This window comes from Oncorhynchus clarkii, chromosome 13 (assembly GCF_045791955.1).
Source record: "Oncorhynchus clarkii lewisi isolate Uvic-CL-2024 chromosome 13, UVic_Ocla_1.0, whole genome shotgun sequence".
NCBI lineage: Eukaryota > Metazoa > Chordata > Actinopteri > Salmoniformes > Salmonidae > Oncorhynchus > Oncorhynchus clarkii.
In genome coordinates this window covers 15790282-15811363 of record NC_092159.1, presented here as the reverse complement: position 1 = coordinate 15811363, position 21082 = coordinate 15790282, and the positions used below count along the sequence as shown (strand labels likewise).

Here is a 21082-nt window from a genome sequence, read left to right as displayed (position 1 = left end):
GGAGAAGAGAAAAGGGGAGATAATACTTCAAATAAAGTGAAGGCACCAAGTTTTATTGAGTGACAACTTGGACCTGTTAAATTAAACCTAATTCCCTGAAGGTGTAAGTATTGTTTCATTCACTCATTTAAAACACGCAATGTACTTCTCATCCAGCAAATGCTTTGGTTTGTTGGCCTTGTTTCAGTTGTTTGTGGCACTGTTTTACCGTTGACAATTTAACTGGGATACATACGGAACCTTATCTTCCTGCATGTGTCTAATTTGTCTGTTTGGTTCTTGATATGTTTATTGAAACAGCTCCACCATATTCCAGTTTCAATGTTTACTCACCACCTGCACAGGACACCACAGGTTTAAAACAGTACGGTGAAATTCTTACCATGAGAGTCCTTTCCCAATATTGCAGTGATAATAATATACTGTAGATAATAATAGAAAATATAATAAAAAATAAAATTAAGAATAAAAACCACACAATAACTATGATGACTTTTAAAGAAACGATAATGCAAGTACATACAGGTCAGTACCTTATTCAATGTGCAGGGGTACTGGAGTGGTAGTATAAACAGGTCAGTACCAGTACCTTATTCAATGTGCAGGGGTACTGGAGTGGTAGTATAAACAGGTCAGTACCAGTACCTTATTCAATGTGCAGGGGTACTGGAGTGGTAGTATAAACAGGTCAGTACCAGTACCTTATTCAATGTGCAGGGATACTGGGTGGTAGTATATACAGGTCAGTACCAGTACCTTATTCAATATGCAGGGATACTGGAGTGGTAGTATATACAGGTCAGTACCAGTACCTTATTCAATGTGCAGGGATACTGGAGTGGTAGTATATACAGGTCAGTACCAGTACCTTATTCAATGTTCAGGCATACTGGAGTGGTAGTATATACAGGTCAGTACCAGTACCTTATTCAATATGCAGGGATACTGGAGTGGTAGTTTATACAGGTCACTGCCAGTACCTTATTTAATGCAGGGATACTGGAGTGGTTGAGGTGGGTTCATACATAAAAAGGGACTGGTAGTATGATATACATGTAAACAAGGCTGAAAAGTGACTGGTAGCAGAACGGGAGCCTGGAGAACAGTCAATGTCTCGGGTGACCGGAGTCTTTGGCAATTGTTCGTGCCTGATATGGCTTTTAAAGCTTGTTTCTTGTGAGGATAGGTGTTCATTTGTATATTCCACTCTCCCTCTGGTCAGGTTCCAACTGCGACACGAGACCCTCTTATGAAAGCATTTACAAGACTTCTTTCATGAGTCATCATCTAAGATATCCAGAACATTCCAAGTGATTACCAATCCTGGGTATAATCCCCTTCCTGCTCTTTACATAGCCTTGTTTCTGGAACCAATACAATACAATCAAGGTCTTCAAACTGTTTGCTGGTTGGTTGGACACATGGTCATTCTCCTTCTATCACGCCACTGTCCTGAAGACACAGGCCCCACTGTCCCTCACACAAAATAGATTTTCTTCAGGCTTTGAAATAAACTAATTGAGTTTGCTCAGTCCAACAGGTCATAAGACTGTCCGACTCCTGTCCTTACCACAAATGAATGGCTATGTTACCTGTTTTCAGTCACAGTATTGAAAACACACTTGTACATACTTTGAGAGACTTTCAAAGACCCATAGGTAATATAGAGTGTTTCTAAGATGACCTATACCAAACCAGCATGTGAACATGCACGTGGATCTGTTTTCAACTCTTAACTGGGCCACGGAGAGACTGTTGGCAGCCTTGTGTGGAAAAAACAACTTTTTCTTAACTCTCTCTCCCTCTTTCTGATTCTTCTCTCTGTCTCTGACTTTCCCTATTTCTTCTGAACGTAATCAAATTGTTGTAATGTCATAGTGAACTGATTTTGGCTAATTGGCAGATTTTTAAAAAATCATTCTTGTTGTGTTTTCCTTTTCTTCTTCTTCATAAAGGGCTGTGTCTTCTCATCATGGCCCCTCAAACTGTGATGCTGCTGCTGCTTCTGGCTGCCATGGCGACCATGGCCCAGTCCGTTGGTGAGGAGAACGAACTGGATTATGGGTACTGGAACTACCGGGAGGGAGGTGAGCTAATAAATAAGAACATCCATCCAGCCTACTCAGTTGACGTCAAGGAAAGCAAAAGCAGAAGTGAAAAAGACAGGTATTTCATAACAACGTCTCTTCTTCCTTTCCTCTGGGGTTGTGGTTGCAGCTGAGAGTGTGAACGTGACCACTGTCCGCAGTGTGACCAGAGTCCTGGACGTCTGGGGAAAACGCATCTTCAACCAGATCAGGACCCTACTCCACTCTCAGCCCAGCACCCTGCTTCCTGACTACTCCAGGTAGGAGTACCAGAGGGACATCCTTACTGTGGTATAGGTCAACAGAGAGTGTACAAATCCATTTTTACATTACTTTCAGAAAGTATTCATACCCCTTGACTTATTCCAAATTGTGTTGTGTTACAGCCTGAATTCAAAACAGATTAAGTATATTTTTTTCTTCCCCATCTACAGACATTACTCCATAATGACAAAGTAAAACATGTTTTTAGACATTTTTGCAAATGTACTGAAAGTTAAATACAGAAATACCCCATTTGCATCATTATTCACACCCCCAATACATGTTAGAAACACATTTAGCAGCCATTACCGCTGTCTTTCTGGGTAAGTCTCTAAGAGCTTTCCACACCTGGATTGTACAATATTTGCCCATTTAAAATTCTTCAAGCTGTCAAATTGGTTGTTGATCATTGCTAGACAACCATTTTCAAGTCCTGCCATAGATTTTCAATTGAAGTCAAAACTGTAACTAAGCCACTTAGGAACATCCACTGTCTTCCTGGTAAGCAACTCCAGTGTAAATTTGACCTTGTTTCCCGTTATTGTCCTGCTGAAAGGTGACTGTCTCCCAGTGTCTGTTGAAAAGCAGACTGAACCAGGTTTTCCTCTCGTTTTTTTCCTGTGCTCCATTCCGTTAATTTTTTTATCCTGAAAAACCCCTTAACGATTACAAGCATACCCATAACATGGTACCACAATGCTTCAAAATATGGAGAGTGATACTCAGTAATATGTTGTATTGGATTTGCCCCAAACACAACACTTTGTATTCAGGACAAAAAGTGAATTGCTTTGCCACATTTTTGCAGTATTATCTTGGTAGTGACTGGGTGTATTGACACACCATCCAAAGTGTAATTAATAACTTCACCATGCTCAAAGATATTCAATGTCTGTTTTTTTTTTATTTTACCAATCTACCAATAGGTGCCCTTCTTTGCGAGGCATCGGAAAACCTCCCTGGTCTTTGTGGTTGAATCTGTGTTTGAAATTCACTGGGGTACAGAGAGGAGGTAGTCATTTAAAAAAGCATGCTAACATGATTATTACTCACAGAGTGATCCATGCAACTTATTATTTGACTTGTTAAGAAAATGTTTACTCCTTACTTATTTAGGGTTATCACAAAAAAGGGGTTGAATACTTATTGACTCAAGACATTTCAGCTTCTCATTTGTAATTCATTTGTAAAAATGTCTAAAAACATAATTCTACTTTGACATTATGTGGTATGTGTAGGCTTGTGACCCCCCCCCCCCTTATTTGAAGTTACTGTCCAGGTTCTTAAAGTGTGATTGATTGCCAGTTTGAAGTGTCTGTTGATAAGTTACTCTTTGTGTCCTGCAGGGTGCGCCCTCTGTCCGAGTCGCTCAACGATCTCTTCAGGGAAGTCACTCTGCTGCACAGGCGTATCACGGAACTCACCCATCGCCTAGCAACCTTGGAACCATTCCTCCGTCGCCACGGCTACCGGGACGAGGGGGAGGAGGGAGGGGGTGGCGGTAGCAGGGCTCTGGCACCTCGGAGCATGAGAGGTGGCGCAGCGAGACTGACGAGGTACACCTTGAAGAAGGCGGTCCCTGTGAGGGGGACTAGGGTGGTGAGGAAGAGGAGGGTGAGAGTATACAACAACGGACAAGTTAGGATGCTGGAGAGTGCGAGTGAGAGATAGCGGGAGGGATTGTGGACTACGGAGGAGTGTGATAGTAGGAAAGTTAGTGTTAGGGTTCTAAGTTCAGTGTGAGGTGAGAGGTCAAAGGTGAAAGAGCGAGAAATTAACGAAATAGAGTCTGCAAATAATTATAATGTATCAAAATCTGATATATATTGTAGGAAGTTGATGTAACATGTATGTATTCTCTATCTCTGCTTCATTATTAACACAGATGTGCATCTGTAGTTGTTATGTGTATCAAGCCATGAGAGAGCAATGATATATTCATTAAACAAACTCATCAAGTCTCAACTGTCTGATCATCTCATACAGAACTAGCCAACTGTGGCTGCATGGCCATGAGAATAATTCAGTCATTTGCATGGAAGCGTGATCATCATTAGATTCAAAACCAATCGCCACACAATTGATTTTAGAGTACCACATTAACAATCCACAATAGAACAAAATGCTACTATTGGACAGGATGTTGTATGCCACATTGTTATGTTTTGATATCTGACTTTAAAGGGTGACTCTCTATCCTGTTATTCGTTTGGGACTTTGTTGTTAGAGGGATCTATGAAGGTTTGTAGATCTTTTTTTCCCGTTAGCTGTAGTCACAAAGGGTAATACTAAAGCCAGCTGGTATATATACTGTGTGTGTGTGAGTGTGGATGTGTTGTGGGCATAAGGATCGAACTTTGTGCCCTCATTAAAACTTTGCCAAGCGTTTCTACAGCAACCGTTCCTTCTCTCCTCTCCTCTTCCCCGACTCTTGCTTGTCATCCACAGAGCCGCAGTATAAAATGTTCCGTCTTTCTCATTCCCTCTTTCCCAACCTGCCTCTACTTTCCCATCTCTGCTTGTCATCCTCCGTTGTTTCTCTCTGGCCCTGTTGATACCTGGTTCTAACATGCGTCCTTTTTCCTGGTCTTGTCCACATTCTGATAGATCCCGCATTTTTAGACAGGTTTACACGATTAAAATATGCATTGTGTAGACCATTCTGGGCAGTGAAACCACTTAAATCATATTATACCGGCCTCTAACATGATTGACAGGCTGCACCATTGACTTATGCCACCAACATGTCTTCAAATAAATAACTTATTATTGGAAAGAATAGCTGTGAAATCATTTGCATACAGGGATGGATCGGAGAATTTGGCCACAATGCAGACACAAAAATGTAGGCACAATCAGAATGTGGACAAGATTAGGACACACAACCCATGTTAGCACCAGGTATAAGCGGGGCTTCAGTCTTTCATCTCTACTTCTTAATCTGCATTCCATCCCCCATTTCTCTCGCTCTCTCCCTCTCCCTCTCCCTCTCTCTGACTTCCCCTCTCTCTGTAGATGTTCGGCTCAGGCTGTACTTTCCATTTTGGTATTGTATGTTGATTCATTTTCCCATCCAATCCACTAAGACAGTGAGAGTATACAGTATAAATCCTCCACTCTCCCCATCTCTTGAAAAAAGAGCCAGTTGCTAGGTAACGGTTAATTGTCAAGTAGTTACATTTGTTGCAATGTGTTCTATCAATGTGTTCTTGTTCTGTCAGTGTTGTTTATAGCACTAGCTAATTATTTATCTCTCAATGACATAGGATCAAATATAGATACAGAGATATGCTTTACCAAAATCTCAAAGAGGGTTTTGTGGATGACTGGTTTCTTTAAATATCTCCCTTGTTGCTGGTCAGAGCTCTTTCAGAAGAAAGAGAGGCAGAGAGAGAGTCTCAGGAGGAGGATTTGGAGTCTTTCAAATTCTGTATTCAATATCTTACTGGTTCACTTTTTATCAGTGTGTCATTCGTCACCTCCCTCTCCGTCTGTCCTGGCCTACAAACCTGCCTCTCCAACATCTTGAGTAACCTCAATCTCATTTCAGTGTCCTACTTGTGAAAGAGAAAAAACAGACAGAAAGATACGAAAGTGTGGAAAAATGAGAGAGCTACGGAGAGACAAGATGAAAGGTAAAAGGGGACGAGTGGAACGGGAGGATGGACAGGTGTCCTGGATGAAAGTGACAATACAGCAACAGGATTAAAGAGGAGGAGTGACACTGGCTATTTAAATGACAGATGAATCTGAGAACACTTGAAAAGGCCCTGCACCTTTAAAGGGGCAATCTGCAGTTAATACATCAATTATTTGGACTTGATATGTACCCATTGATTCTTGAAGAACATAAGTCATAAATGCCTCATGAGCTGTTGTACCCCACCAGAAGCCAAAATATAAGCTTGTTTTACTCCAATGTTTGTAAACTAATTCAATTTAAACAAACACTATATAGAGTCAAAACATGGTTACAACTATAATATTGATATCATGGCTGGTAAGTCATTGCATCCATCCATAGCTCTGTCTAGGAAGTTGAAAGTGGTTACAATTCTCCAGCCCCATTATAAAAAAAGATAAAAAACGAAACAGGGGTGGGGAGGACACTTTTCTATTGTTTTAACTGCTGAATGACCCTTTAAGGTATTGGTCCTTCGAGCCAGATAATTCCAATATATATATATACAATATATAGACAAATGAGAGACCATGAATGAATGTTGAAATCTGTTTAGAGGGGAAAAATATGAAAACGTAGGAATTTCACAAATTACATGATTAAATTTTTTTTATTAATACTCAACACTTTGTTTTGTACAAAGAGACAAAAGAAGAATATTTCTTAGCACTTATTTTCACATCGACTGTGTTTAATTATCCTCTTTTTAAATATTATTAAATATTTAATCACATTTTTTATTATTCTTTAACACATGTCATTTCTTCCCATACAAAAATTAAAGAGTGACTGAAATGTTTAGTCATATATACATTTTCACAATCTGTACAGTTCTAGAAATGATTGTGTTATAATTTTCTCTTGGAAACACGTAAATTAAAGGGTTGCCAAAGAAGATAAACTATAACTAGTAAAAATGTAGTAGAGAGTCATGATGTTGTGCTTATGTAATAGCCACTAATGTCATTACCATTAGTTGTGTAACAAAAACAAGTGTGTATGCCGGTCTTTTACCAAATTAAAGTGAAAGGAAATTAATCAACTTGCTGTAAAAATAGTCTCTACTACTTTAGGTGTGCACTCTTTCAACAAATTACAAGCTTGCACATATGTGGCCTTTCATTGAAAAATATATTTTTTGGGCAGGGAACCTTCAAATCAAAGATGTCACCCAAAAGGTTCGTACTTTCAACCATCTTGTACACTTTTATTAAAAGTCTGCTAGAGGGAGGTAAGTTATTTACATACAGCACTACAATGCAGAACATCAGTCAACAGTTCTCTCTTTAGCGCTTTCTTTTCCACACACACACACACACACACACACACACACACACACACACGCACACACACACACACACACACACACACACACACACACACACACACACACACACACAGAGGTAATCAAGCACATGTATTGAGGCACATACAACAACAGAAAGAAAGAAAGAAAGAGAGAGAGAGAGAAAGAGAGAGAGAAAGAAAGAAAGAAAGAAAGAAAGAAAGAAAGAAAGAAAGCAAGAGAGAGAGAGAAAGAGGAAAGCAACTTACTGAAGAAAGAGAGGTTGTAGGGAAAAAACAAGCAAATACATTGAAAATCAAAGCTGGTTCATCACTTCATAAAAACGTTATACCAATACCTTCACTGTGGAAAAGAAAGCGCATTTAATAAAGCAATACCTTCACCTCATTCACAGGAGAACTGCAATACCTTCACCTCATTCACAGGCATTTAATAATAGCAATACCTTCACCTCATTCACAGGCATTTAATAATAGCAATACCTTCACCTCATTCACAGGCATTTAATGATACCAATACCTTCACCTCATTCACAGGCATTTACAACCAATCATCAAGAGGAGCAGAGAAGCCTGAACCTCTCTTATTACACTTCTTCTGGTTCCATAATAAATCTGTTGAATCTATTTCTGTCATAGTAATTATTCCTATTGACAATTCTGTTGACTGAATTTGAAACATTTTAAAATAACGACAATTTTGAGAGCAAAATTCTATTTGTCTTTTTACAGAGACAAACACACACCAACAAAGATCAGAATCAATTCAATTGATTAAAAAGTCCAGATATCATTCCCAAGCACCCACTTTTGGGATAAAATAGAGTCTAAGTAGAAAAGGGAAAATAAAAAAAATCCACTGATGCATGCATGTCCTTACGAACACATGTCCTTATACACTGACTCAATATCATACACACTGACTTGTCAGTCATGAAAGAAGGAAAAATCTTTCAAAGTGTCAATAGGGATGTACAAGTATTGATCAGCTAATCAATAACACTGATTGTGCTTAGATCGTACAATTTGGTTTGGCAAAATAACAAATCACATAGAAATGTAATATTTCAGACAGCTATAACTTAAAGTAATTACTAAATATAATAAATAAAATGAAGATATGGGGGGGGGGGGGGGGTCCTAAGTTGTATATTACAACAATTACATGGAGGGGAACACAAGTACAGCGTGGACCTGGATATCTGTCTGTGATACGTTGTGGCTTTGAGGTCATCTTCCATGGACATGAGGTTGTCATTGATGGAAGCGACCCAGAGACATTGGCAAAGGCATGATAAACAAACCACTGGACTGGACAATGCTTATAGAATAGGGAGAAAAACGTTACTTTCCACACTATGTGGAGATTCAACGTTTTTTTCCCCCATTTTAATCATGGCATCGGTTAGCTTTTCTCCACCTTCCACCAAGTACCTTCCAGGACAGTTGTGAAGACTATTTTCCAAAAGGAAAATACTGTCCAGTGCCTTTAATCAAATTTGTAAATTCATAATATATTTGCCCTGATAGCTGAAAAGTGGTTGTTCTGGGTGAAATAGACATAATTATTCAAATAATGTTTTATTTTAAACGCAGAGATGAAGAATTCTTGCTAATACTAGGCTAATGGTAATCATGCCCTGGTCAAGTACTCAAGCTTTACAAACGTTATTGTCCTTTTATCCTTCTTATGTATCAAGCCATTGAGGGAAGTTGCCAAAACATTCCATAATCATCTTCGGAAAAACGTTGAAAGTTTACTGAGATTTACTGAATGTTACATCCAGACTGTCTTGTGTGTCCTGCATAAAGCAATTGATTTGTGTTGGTATTCACAAGGAAAGAAAAAAAGCTAACAAATAGTGAAATAGTGACTTTTTGCCCCAATCCCCATATCAAGTGACCACCTTTAGTGATATCTGAATTATCTCAGAAATGATAACACATTCTAAGTAAGTCAAACATGATTAGCGGTTTGATCAAGTCCTTGACGTGAATTAAGGAGAGGCATACAGTATACAGTACAGTAGCAGTACAGTGATTGGGTGAAAGTAAATGAATAAACCAACTGAAACTTTCTTTCCTCCCTGTGTTCACAGCACACCACTCCCCACCCATCCCCCTTCGAAGAAATGTGTCTCGATAATACAGCAGCAACAGCTTACTGCCATGATACAAAATGAAATGAACTAACACGTCCTGCTGTCCGCCTCTCCATTCCCAGACCATGGTCCAACATTCCATCAAGACCAGATCTTAAAAGTAGACAACTGTCAAGTCCAATTGAAACCAACTCCATTCAATCACTTCCCAGCAACATATAGGAATACAAGGGGTAATACATATGTTTAGCAAATACTGCATCTATGCCCAATTTTTTTTTTTTTAAACTATACAACAATTACAATAAGTGTAATTGATAGTTTACCTTTGAGTATATAAGGGGGACTTGTGATATGTTGGGATTTAAAATGTTAAATCAAATGATTTATGGAACGCTAAAGGGTGAGATAAGAGCCTCTTGACTAGCACCCGAGTGAAACGAGCAGAATACTGCATCTTCCATGATGCAACTATCCCTCCTTTCAGGTGGGTGGATCTCGTTTAAAGCAAAATCTCAGCTAAGCGGATTCTCAGCGAACACGATAACCACTTTATGAATTACTAGTTAATAACTGAATTGTCTACAGAATGAACACCCTTTCTACCGATAGGAGGAGGAGTCTTCATATCTTTATGATCGTAGTGGGTTCAGTAAGGCACATCCCGCTCGGTATCTGAGATCACCACTACTCCCGAAGTACTGCCAGGCAAAACAAGAAATCTAAACGGCAAACCAGTATGATGCCACATAAGTACTTTCTCCTTCACTATAAGATGTCAAGTATATGGAAAATGTACTCAGCAAATCATGCCTTTCACAGACAGTATACTTTTTCACAGCACTCCAAGAACAGAAAATATGGATAATCAAGAATTAAGAAGAAGTCTGAATTACACAACCTAAAAGTATTGGTACTTGAGTAACATTTCTTCCTAACAAATAGTCTATTAGTCTCCTGTAATATGGTGGCCTAGCAAATAATTAACAACAGTACAAATATATAACAACATGAACTATTCAAAAAAAAAAGAAAACGAGCCCAAATGTTAAACAATATAATTATATTCAATAATATCATTAACAACATTATCAATACAATTATTGTTAGTTTACCCTGTTACTTCAAGAAAAGTATTTGATTTTTCATTCATTTGATTGTATTTCTGATAGCTAAGCAAAACGTTAGTTTTGGTGTAAGGAACAGCAGGCGAGCGGAAGAGAGGGAAAGATAAAAGAGGGAGTGAAGAAGGAGAGGAGAAACGGAGGAGAGATTTCTCTCCTCCTCCCTCACAGTCTCAGAGTCAAGCAGCAGAATCCGTTCATTTCCTCATTAGAAGTCGTGTCGCTTTCTGTTACCCTTGACAGTTCCTTCACTCTCCTTCACTCTGTCCGCAGTGTCCATTGTCCAACTAACCTTCCTCAGTTAGAAATATGAGAACGATGTACGCAATGTAGCGTCTATTCGTTCTCCTCAGACGGAGAATAAATTATCCTGTTCTCTAGCTCCATCTCTTTCTTTCAGACGTCAGACTCGATGCTGGAGAGCTTCTCGTAAACGTGGCCGTTGCTCGAGCCATTGAAGGGTCTCTGGCCGCCCTGCCCCACCAACCCTAACCCCCCGTCCCTGACCGGCAGTAGCTTGTTGCCTCCCAGTCTGGGGCCATGGTGGTTCCCCATGGGCCCCCCCAACCCTCCCCCGAGACACAGATCATTGGGGAACCTGGGGGTCACGTTGGACATGACCCCCGTCGTGGCTGACGCCGGAAAATATGAAGGCACCCCCATGGAGCCTCGGAAGTCCCCGCGGCTGTTGTTGAGGAGATGCTGTGGCGGTTGTTGCTGTTGCTGTGGAGACATTTTGACGTAGTACGGTTTGCCGCCATGTAATAGACACTGGTCGTCGCCGAAGGTTGGGATGAAGGGGTTCTGGGTCACCTTATCTGGGTAGAGAGATTTAGACAAGGAGTAAGTCCCAGCCCCTTTCCCACTACCGCCCCCACCACCTCCACCTCCCATCATTCTTCTATCCCTGTCCCTCATGTCTTTCTCCCCCACTGACCGACGGTGCAACCCACCTTCGCCTCGGTCGCCTCGGAACAAGCTGAAGGAGGAGCCTCCTTTCGCCCTCTCCCGCTCACTACCACCCCGGCTGAAAAAGGAGGGACTATCCCTCTCCGCGTACTGGGCAAACATTTGGGCGTACGGGCTAACTCCCTCCATGTAGCGGTCTTTGTCTTTCAAGCTCACGCTTCTGGGTGGGAGGAGCTGCCCCCCTCCCCCTCCTCCTCCACCTCCTCCTCCACCCCCGCCCATGCGTCCGCCACCCCCACCCTTCTGCAAATCCACAAACGTGTCGTAGGAGTGTTGTCTCCGTAACACCCGCCCACCTGGCCCTAGCTTCCTGCGCTGTGCATGACTTTGTGATTGGCCCGTGTCACCACTCTTCCCCCCTCCACCCCCCATCTGGCTAAATATGAGGTTATCTTCACTGATGTCATACAGGTTGCCTGGTTTCTTACACGACTCGCACCGTTTGCAAGAAGCAGAGCTTGGACGACTATTTCCCCCTCCGGCACTAGCGCCCCCACCCCCTCCTACCCCTCCGCCACTAGCGCTCCCATGCGTACAGGTGCCCCCTCCCCCATGGTGAGAGATGGACTTCCCTCCTCCTTCCCCGCCACCACCACCACTGTGATTCCGACACTCCCAGTCACCCCCTGCTATGCCTCCACCCCCCACTTCAGACATGTTCTTCTCCCAACACGTGTGGGCCTGTTGCCCTGACGACCCCAAGCCCATTCCTCCGACTACGCCACTTTTACCCTCTGACTTCTTGGGTTTGTTACCTTTCAGGAAATCCTCCACAGGCACTAGGCTCTTACAAATGCCACTACCACTACTACCGCCAGCGACTCCTCCCCTACCGCCCATCGGACAAGGCCTGTCGGACACATCCACATGCTCCCACTTGGCAGAGCCCTGCTTGGAATGGACCTGCTCCGCATAGAACTCCCTCAGATTTTCTTTGTCGCGGAATAAGTAAGGTGAAGAGTTACCCCCTCCTCCTCCACCTCCTCCACCTCCTCCTCTCTTCCGCTCAGAGGGGACCAGGGGTGGGGAGGCCGAGCGGTGTCCCAGGGGCCCGCGGGAGAAGTGGTGGTGGACGGTGTGATGGTGGTGGGCTCGCCTCCGGTAATCAATCTCGTCCTGCTCCCGTCTGGATTTGGCTGAGGCGGGCCTCTTTTTCAAGCTGTCCCTGTACTGTTTACGCCTCTTGGCGTTGCCCTCCAGATTGCCGTAGGTGATGGTGTGTGAGGAGATATCCGACACATCATCGCCCCCCGAGCCCCCGCCACCCCCTCCTCCTCCACCCATGCAGTACCTGTCGTGACCGCCCCTGTCGATAAACCCAGAACTGGACGCCCCGCCTTTGAAGGAGAACCTCCCGTAGAGGTCGTTCGACTTGAACTGACCCCCCTGCTGACCGGAGCCTGAGGCCGAGGCGTGGCCGGCGATCAGGTCAAACTTATTGGTGTTCCTGTGAGTCAGGGAGGCAACGCGGGGCTGTGTGGTGAATATGGGCGCTACCCCTCCCCCTAAACTGTCACAATCAAACATCCCTCCCTCCAATGAACTGGTACTGCCTACGCTACTCTGCCTGTTAGGCGGGGGGCCGGACATACCCAGAGCCAGCCCGGGTCCCGGACCTGAGTGGTGGTGCAGGTAATGGTCCTGGTACAGGTTGTTGTCCTTCAGGGGCAAGTTGCCAAAAGTCCTCTCCACCTCGCTGATGTAGTCGCTGAACATGTTGTCCTCAGGCAGGTAGGGCGGCGGCAGGGCCTTGCGCTCTTGCAAGCTGCGCCGGTGCTCGGAGACGTCGTAGATGCTGGGCGACTCGCCACGATGGTGGCCACCGTAGTCCAGGGCGCCGTGCGTGTGCGGCGAGCCGTTGACCCCCGGGATGGCGGTCATGTCCTTGGCTGTGCGGAGCAGTCGCAGGATGTTGGAGTGGGTGTTGTTCATGTTCATGTTCATGGTGGCCGATGGAGAGTCCATGGCCGACTTGTTCTCCTCGATCTGGACCCCGTGGATACAACTCCAGATGCCCTGTTGGAGGAACAGATGAATAGGGGGGATAGAGAATGGTAGAGAAACAGGAGGAGAGGGAGAGAGAGAAAAACATGGGGAGAGGTGGAGCAAGCGAAAGAAACCAACACAAAGACAGATTGACGAAAACAGAAATAGGGTAGATTGGTGGACGAGCATTAGAAAGCGGACGGGAGGTGGAAAGGTGAAAAGAGATGAGAGACAAAGAGAGAGAGGTTAATGCACTGCAGTGTTTCATCTGGCCACATTGTTTACACACTATTAAACAGTAATAGGGGTGAGCTCATCAATACGTTCTCCCTGGGGAGCACACAGAGCTTTGGCCCTTGCAGAGGCTCAGAGCCTCTCCTCTCTTCCTCTCACTTAGACCCAGTGTTGGAGGGCAGATCAGAGACTTGATGGATAATGACAGGAGTGCCATTAGCGTCTAGTTTTGACCAACCAATCAATAAGTTGAATCAATTTAATTTAAATTCAGCTGACAGCACTTTTCCCGGGGCAATCCAACCACCCTCTCGTAAAGACACGTCACGAAAATGAATCATGCAATAAAAGTATTTTTTAAATGTTCTGCAAAATGAAAGGCAGGTGTGGTTTTGTTGAAATGTTACGTCATTATCTGGTTGTGATTTTGGCATTGTGAGGACAGTAATTCTAAGAGGTGACACCAACAAATCAAGGCATGTATGTTAGGATCAGCGCAGCGTTTCTCATGACATTCCAGATAAAAAAATGAAACATCATTGCCTGCCAGTGAAAACGTGTGTCACTGTTCATCAGGGGCGTCATGTCAAAACCATTTTTCTGTCCATCTCTTAGTCACTCCTCTCCCCTGGCCCCCTGAATTCATTATTCTTTTTTCTACTCTTTCCACTCTTTTATTTCTCTTTCACTCTTTCTTTGTGTCTTTTTTTGTCTTATTTGATCTCCATTGCCTCCTGGTCACCATGGTGAAGCTTCTCCTCCAACGGGACTTTCTTTATCTGTCTACGTATGTCCAGACAATCCCTATGTAAAGGTGATAGGACAGAGGTTACTGGCACATCTTTCCTTTTGTGCTCCTCTGTTCCTTCTGTTCCCCTTTTATGTTTTTTATCATTCTTTTTTCACGGACAGGTTTCCTTTTCCTCGCGTTGTATGTTATCTGTTCCTCTCATCATATGCCCTCTCTTTCTTTCTGTCCCTCCCTCCCTCCCTCCCTCCCTCCCTCCCTCCCTCCCTCCCTCCCTCCCTCCCTCCCTCCCTCCCTCCCTCCCTCCCTCCCTCCCTCCCTCCCTCCCTCCCTCCCTCCCTCCCTCCCTGTATGTGTGCAGATAGGTTGAGCGCTATACTTCCTCTCTCCCTCCCTGTATGTGTGCAGATTGGTTGAGCGCTATACTTCCTCCCTCCCTCCCTGTATGTGCAGATTGGTTGAGCGCTATACTTCCTCTCTCCCTCCCTGTATGTGTGCAGATTGGTTGAGCGCTATACTTCCTCCCTCCCTCCCTGCATGTGTGCAGATTGGTTGAGCGCTATACTTCCTCCCTCCCTCCCTGTATGTGTGCAGATAGGTTGAGCGCTATACTTCCTCCCTCCCTCCCTGTATGTGTGCAGATTGGTTGAGCGCTATACTTCCTCCCTCCCTCCCTGTATGTGTGCAGATAGGTTGAGCGCTATACTTCCTCTCTCCCTCCCTGTATGTGTGCAGATTGGTTGAGCGCTATACTTCCTCCCTCCCTCCCTGTATGTGTGCAGATTGGTTGAGCGCTATACTTCCTCCCTCCCTCCCTGTATGTGTGCAGATTGGTTGAGCGCTATACTTCCTCTCTCCCTCCCTGTATGTGTGCAGATAGGTTGAGCGCTATACTTCCTCCCTCCCTCTCCGTATGTGTGCAGATTGGTTGAGCGCTATACTTCCTCCCTCCCTCTCCGTATGTGTGCAGATTGGTTGAGCGCTATACTTCCTCCCTCCCTCCCTGTATGTGTGCAGATTGGTTGAGCGCTATACTTCCTCCCTCCCTCTCCGTATGTGTGCAGATAGGTTGAGCGCTATACTTCCTCCCTCCCTCCCTGTATGTGTGCAGATTGGTTGAGCGCTATACTTCCTCCCTCCCTCCCTCCCTCCCTGTATGTGTGCAGATTGGTTGAGCGCTATACTTCCTCCCTCCCTCCCTGTATGTGTGCAGATTGGTTGAGCGCTATACTTCCTCCCTCCCTCCCTGTATGTGTGCAGATTGGTTGAGCGCTATACTTCCTCTCTCCCTCCCTGTATGTGTGCAGATAGGTTGAGCGCTATACTTCCTCCCTCCCTCTCCGTATGTGTGCAGATTGGTTGAGCGCTATACTTCCTCCCTCCCTCTCCGTATGTGTGCAGATTGGTTGAGCGCTATACTTCCTCCCTCCCTCCCTGTATGTGTGCAGATTGGTTGAGCGCTATACTTCCTCCCTCCCTCTCCGTATGTGTGCAGATAGGTTGAGCGCTATACTTCCTCCCTCCCTCCCTGTATGTGTGCAGATTGGTTGAGCGCTATACTTCCTCCCTCCCTCCCTCCCTCCCTGTATGTGTGCAGATTGGTTGAGCGCTATACTTCCTCCCTCCCTCCCTGTATGTGTGCAGATTGGTTGAGCGCTATACTTCCTCTCTCCCTCCCTGTATGTGTGCAGATTGGTTGAGCGCTATACTTCCTCCCTCCCTCCCTCCCTCCCTCCCTCCCTGTATGTGTGCAGATTGGTTGAGCGCTATACTTCCTCCCTCCCTCCCTGTATGTGTGCAGATTGGTTGAGCGCTATACTTCCTCTCTCCCTCCCTGTATGTGTGCAGATAGGTTGAGCGCTATACTTCCTCCCTCCCTCTCCGTATGTGTGCAGATTGGTTGAGCGCTATACTTCCTCCCTCCCTCTCCGTATGTGTGCAGATTGGTTGAGCGCTATACTTCCTCCCTCCCTCCCTGTATGTGTGCAGATTGGTTGAGCGCTATACTTCCTCCCTCCCTCTCCGTATGTGTGCAGATAGGTTGAGCGCTATACTTCCTCCCTCCCTCCCTGTATGTGTGCAGATTGGTTGAGCGCTATACTTCCTCCCTCCCTCCCTCCCTCCCTCCCTGTATGTGTGCAGATTGGTTGAGCGCTATACTTCCTCCCTCCCTCCCTGTATGTGTGCAGATTGGTTGAGCGCTATACTTCCTCCCTCCCTCCCTGTATGTGTGCAGATTGGTTGAGCGCTATACTTCCTCTCTCCCTCCCTGTATGTGTGCAGATAGGTTGAGCGCTATACTTCCTCCCTCCCTCTCCGTATGTGTGCAGATTGGTTGAGCGCTATACTTCCTCCCTCCCTCTCCGTATGTGTGCAGATAGGTTGAGCGCTATACTTCCTCCCTCCCTCCCTGTATGTGTGCAGATTGGTTGAGCGCTATACTTCCTCCCTCCCTCTCCGTATGTGTGCAGATAGGTTGAGCGCTATACTTCCTCCCTCCCTCCCTGTATGTGTGCAGATAGGTTGAGCGCTATACTTCCTCCCTCCCTCCCTCCCTCCCTGTATGTGTGCAGATTGGTTGAGCGCTATACTTCCTCCCTCCCTCCCTGTATGTGTGCAGATTGGTTGAGCGCTATACTTCCTCTCTCCCTCCCTGTATGTGTGCAGATAGGTTGAGCGCTATACTTCCTCCCTCCCTCCCTCCCTCCCTCCCTCCCTGTATGTGTGCAGATTGGTTGAGCGCTATAATTCCTCCCTCCCTCCCTCTATGTGTGCAGATTGGTTGAGCGCTATACTTCCTCTCTCCCTCCCTGTATGTGCGCAGATTGGTTGAGCGCTATACTTCCTCTCTCCCTCCCTGTATGTGTGCAGATTGGTTGAGCGCTATACTTCCTCCCTCCCTTTCCGTATGTGTGCAGATAGGTTGAGCGCTATACTTCCTCCCTCCCTCCCTGTATGTGTGCAGATTGGTTGAGCGCTATACTTCCTCCCTCCCTCCCTGTATGTGTGCAGATTGGTTGAGCGCTATACTTCCTCCCTCCCTCCGCAACTGGAGCACTAAACCAGGCATAGAAATCTGTAATAGACTAATATCTCTTGCAGGCGGCAATGATTAGACAAGGGGTAGTCTGTAATAGTGTAGAGGGTGAAAATGAATTCTGTAATGCAACTGCCAAATAACATCAACACCTGTACGCTTGAACCAATAAATACTGAATTTGTATTCTATCGAAGCTCTCCCTACATATAAACTATTTTATGTACTTTGCATAAAACCATTATTGCTGTATTACAGAGTAACTATCGTCGAGCTCCCAAAAGAGGAAGGATACAGTAGAGAAAACTGCTTTTTCAAAATGCTCAAGAGGATACAAGAAAAACCTTTCGTAAGAAGTTCAGGCAGGTAAACATTTGCGTCTGTTTCTCAAATGAATGATAATTGAGTTCAATGAGCGTGCAACAACAAAAACATTCCCCCCTCCCTTAAAAGGTAACATTATGCAAATGCGATTGTTCCTCAAGCAATTGTTTTTCATGCGTAAACAAGCTCTCTGACTTACAATAATAACTGCCATGACAACTGCCATGGTAAATGACCCGCATAAACAGCCCTCAGAGCAGTCCCCATTTAAAGACGCAACAACACCGGGATAAAGTTTAGTTTTTACCCTTCTATACAACTGGAATCAGTGGGCATGTAACTAACTGTAAGAGCCTTAGCGTTAGTGTTATATATTAAAAAGGCTTTCAAAAGGCCCATTGGCGATGATTGTTATGTTAGTTTTGCTAGCACCGTTAGCACGGATTAGCCTAAATTCTATTAGCGTTCACAAAATCAGTAGTTATACTCGTTTTGTTATCCTTGCCCGAAGGGTATCATGCAGTGTCATTACTTATTACTATGTCTCTATCACAGCTAACAAAGTATCATTAGCTTACTAGTATAGGTTTTATTATGCCAGGTTCACATCATGTCAGCTTACTCGTCGTAGAAAGATTATACTCAAGTTTCTCACTTGGGAAGTATCAGAATAAACAAATATTAAGCCCTACGCAAATAACTTACGTTAATTTGAACTCGGAAGTCCCAAGTCTCCGACATGATGTGAACGTGGCATAAGCACAGAGTGTTAGCAACCTGACCAGGAAGTACCGGTCTGGTTAAAGACGTGCTCCAATCCAGCCAATAACTCACCCTGCTGATGGAGAAGGTAAAGCCTGGCTTGCCGGTGCAGTAGCCCATGAAGCAGAAGCGCAGTTGCCAGTAGAAGGCATGCTCAGCAATGAAGGTGATGAGCGACAGAGCCATGGCCGCCCCCAGCATGTAGAAGACACCTGCCATGTTGTCCACGTCCAGCTGGCTGCTCATCACCTCGTTCTTCTCGTTGTGGCAGATCCCCGTCAGCCACAGAGCCTCCAGCTCCTCCATCTCTCCTGGGGGGACAAGCAAGAGATAGATGGGGTTAGGAGGGGTTAGCAGGAGGGGTTAGGTTAAGATAAGGTTAGGGTGAGGGGGTATATGGAGGGGCTAGTTTATAATAAGGTTAGGGTGAGGGGGTATATGGAGGGGTTAGTTTATAATAAGGTTAGCGTGAGGGGGTAGAAGGCGGGGTTAGTTTATAATAAGGTTAGGAGGAGGGGAGGGATAATACAATGAAGGGGGATACTGTAGAGAGGGATACAGTGAAGAGGGATACAGTGAGGAGGGATACTGTAGAGAGGGATACAGTAGAGAGGGATACAGTGAGGAGGGATACTGTAGAGAGGGATAAAGTAGAGAGGGATACAGTAGAGAGGGATACAATGAAGAGGGATACAGTAGAGAGGGATACAGTAGAGAGGGATACAGTAGAGAGGCATACAGTAGAGAGGCATACAGTAGGGAGGGATACAGTAGGGAGGGATACAGTAGAGAGGGATACAGTAGAGAGGGATACAGTAGAGAGGGATACAGTAAGGGGGATACAGTAGAGAGGGATAAGGTAGAGAGGGATAAGGTAGGGAGGGATACAGTAGAGAGGGATACAGTAGAGAGGGATGGATTGAATAGGGATACATTAGAGGGGGATACAGCATAGAGCGAAACAGTAAAGAATTATAAAGTGAAGAGGGATACAGCATAGAGCGAAACAGTAAAGAATTATAAAGTGAAGAGGGATACAGCATAGAGCGAAACAGTAAAGAATTATAAAGTGAAGAGGGATACAGCATAGAGCGAAACAGTAAAGAATTATAAAGTGAAGAGGGATACAGCATAGAGCGAAACAGTAAAGAATTATAAAGTGAAGAGGGATACAGTAAAGAGGGAAACAGTGAAGAGGAATACAGTAGAGAGGGATACAGCATAGAGCGATACAGTAAAGAATTATAAAGTGAAGAGGGATACAGTAGAGGGATACAGTAGAGAGGGATACAGCATAGAGCGATACAGTATAGAATTATAAAGTGAAGAGGGATACAGTAGAGAGGGAAACAGGAGGAGGGATACAGTGGAGAAGGATAAAGTGGAGTGGACTGTAATTAATATTGTGAGACACTGACTAAGTTGCTTCTGATGTCTTTGATTGTTATTGTGACTGTGTGTTTGCATGTGTGTGTGTGTGTGTGTGTGTGTGTCTGTGTGTGTGTCTGTGTGTCTGTGTGTGTGTGTGTGTGTGTGTGTGTGTGTGTGTGTGTGTGTGTGTGTGTGTGTGTGTGTGTGTGTGTGTGTGTGTGTGTGTGTGTGTGTGTGTGTGTGGCCATTACAGCTGTGTGTGTGTGAGCACAGTCAGTGCAAATCAAATGTTATTTGTCACATGCACAGAATACAACAGGTGTAGACTTACAAGCCCTTAACCAACAATGCAGTTTAAAAAAATTGAGTTGTAAAATATTTACAAAATAAACTAAAGTAAAAAAAAAATCCAATCAATCAAAAAGTAGCTAAATAAATGTACATAACAATAACGAGTCAATGTGCGGGGGTACAAGTTAGTCGAGGTAATTTGTAAAGTGACTATGCATAGATAATAAACAGCGAGTAGCAGCAGTGTAAAAATAAAGGGGGGTCAAAGGGGGAGAGGGGAGGGGGTTAAAGGGGGAGGGGGTCAAATAGTCCAGGTGGCCATTTGATTAGTTGTTCAGCAGTCTTATGACTTGCGTGGCTGGAGTCTTTGACAATTTTTTGGGCCTTCCTCTGACACTGGCTAGTATATAGGTCCTGAATGTCAGGAAGCTTGGCCCCAGTGATGTACTGGGCTGTACGTACTACCCTCTGTAGCGCCTTACGGTCAGATGCCGATCAGTTGCCATACCAGAAGACCCATGCTAAATCTTTTCAGTCTCCTGAGGGGGAAAAGGTGTTGTCGTTTCCTCTTCACAACTGTCTTGTTGTGTTTGGACCATGATAGTTTGTTGGTGATGTGGACACCAAGGAACTTGAAACTCTCGACCCGCTCCACTTCAGCCCTTTCGACGTTAACGGGGGCCTGTTCGGACCCACCTTTTCCAATAGTCCACGATCAGCTCCTTTGTGTTACTCACATTGAGGGAGAGGTTGTTGTCCTGGCAGTCTCTGACCTCCTCCCTATAGGCTGTCTCAT

The 21082-nt window shown here is 44.6% G+C and overlaps 2 protein-coding genes across 2 annotated transcripts in view; both read right to left on the bottom strand.

The window, feature by feature from the left end:
- Positions 1-21082, bottom strand: part of LOC139424506 (myb/SANT-like DNA-binding domain-containing protein 4) — a 1073247-nt gene that overhangs the window by 246462 nt on the left and 805703 nt on the right. The gene's annotated exons all lie outside the window — the stretch shown is intronic.
- LOC139423786 (glutamate receptor ionotropic, NMDA 2B-like) overlaps positions 10961-21082 on the bottom strand; it is a 98613-nt gene continuing 88491 nt past the window's right edge. The window contains exons 13-15 of the mRNA XM_071175418.1: positions 18697-18935; positions 12259-13549; positions 10961-12180 (exon numbers count right to left, since the gene is read on the bottom strand). Of these exons, the coding sequence (XP_071031519.1) occupies positions 10961-12180; positions 12259-13549; positions 18697-18935 (2750 nt within the window). The remainder of the gene's footprint in view (positions 12181-12258; positions 13550-18696; positions 18936-21082) is intronic.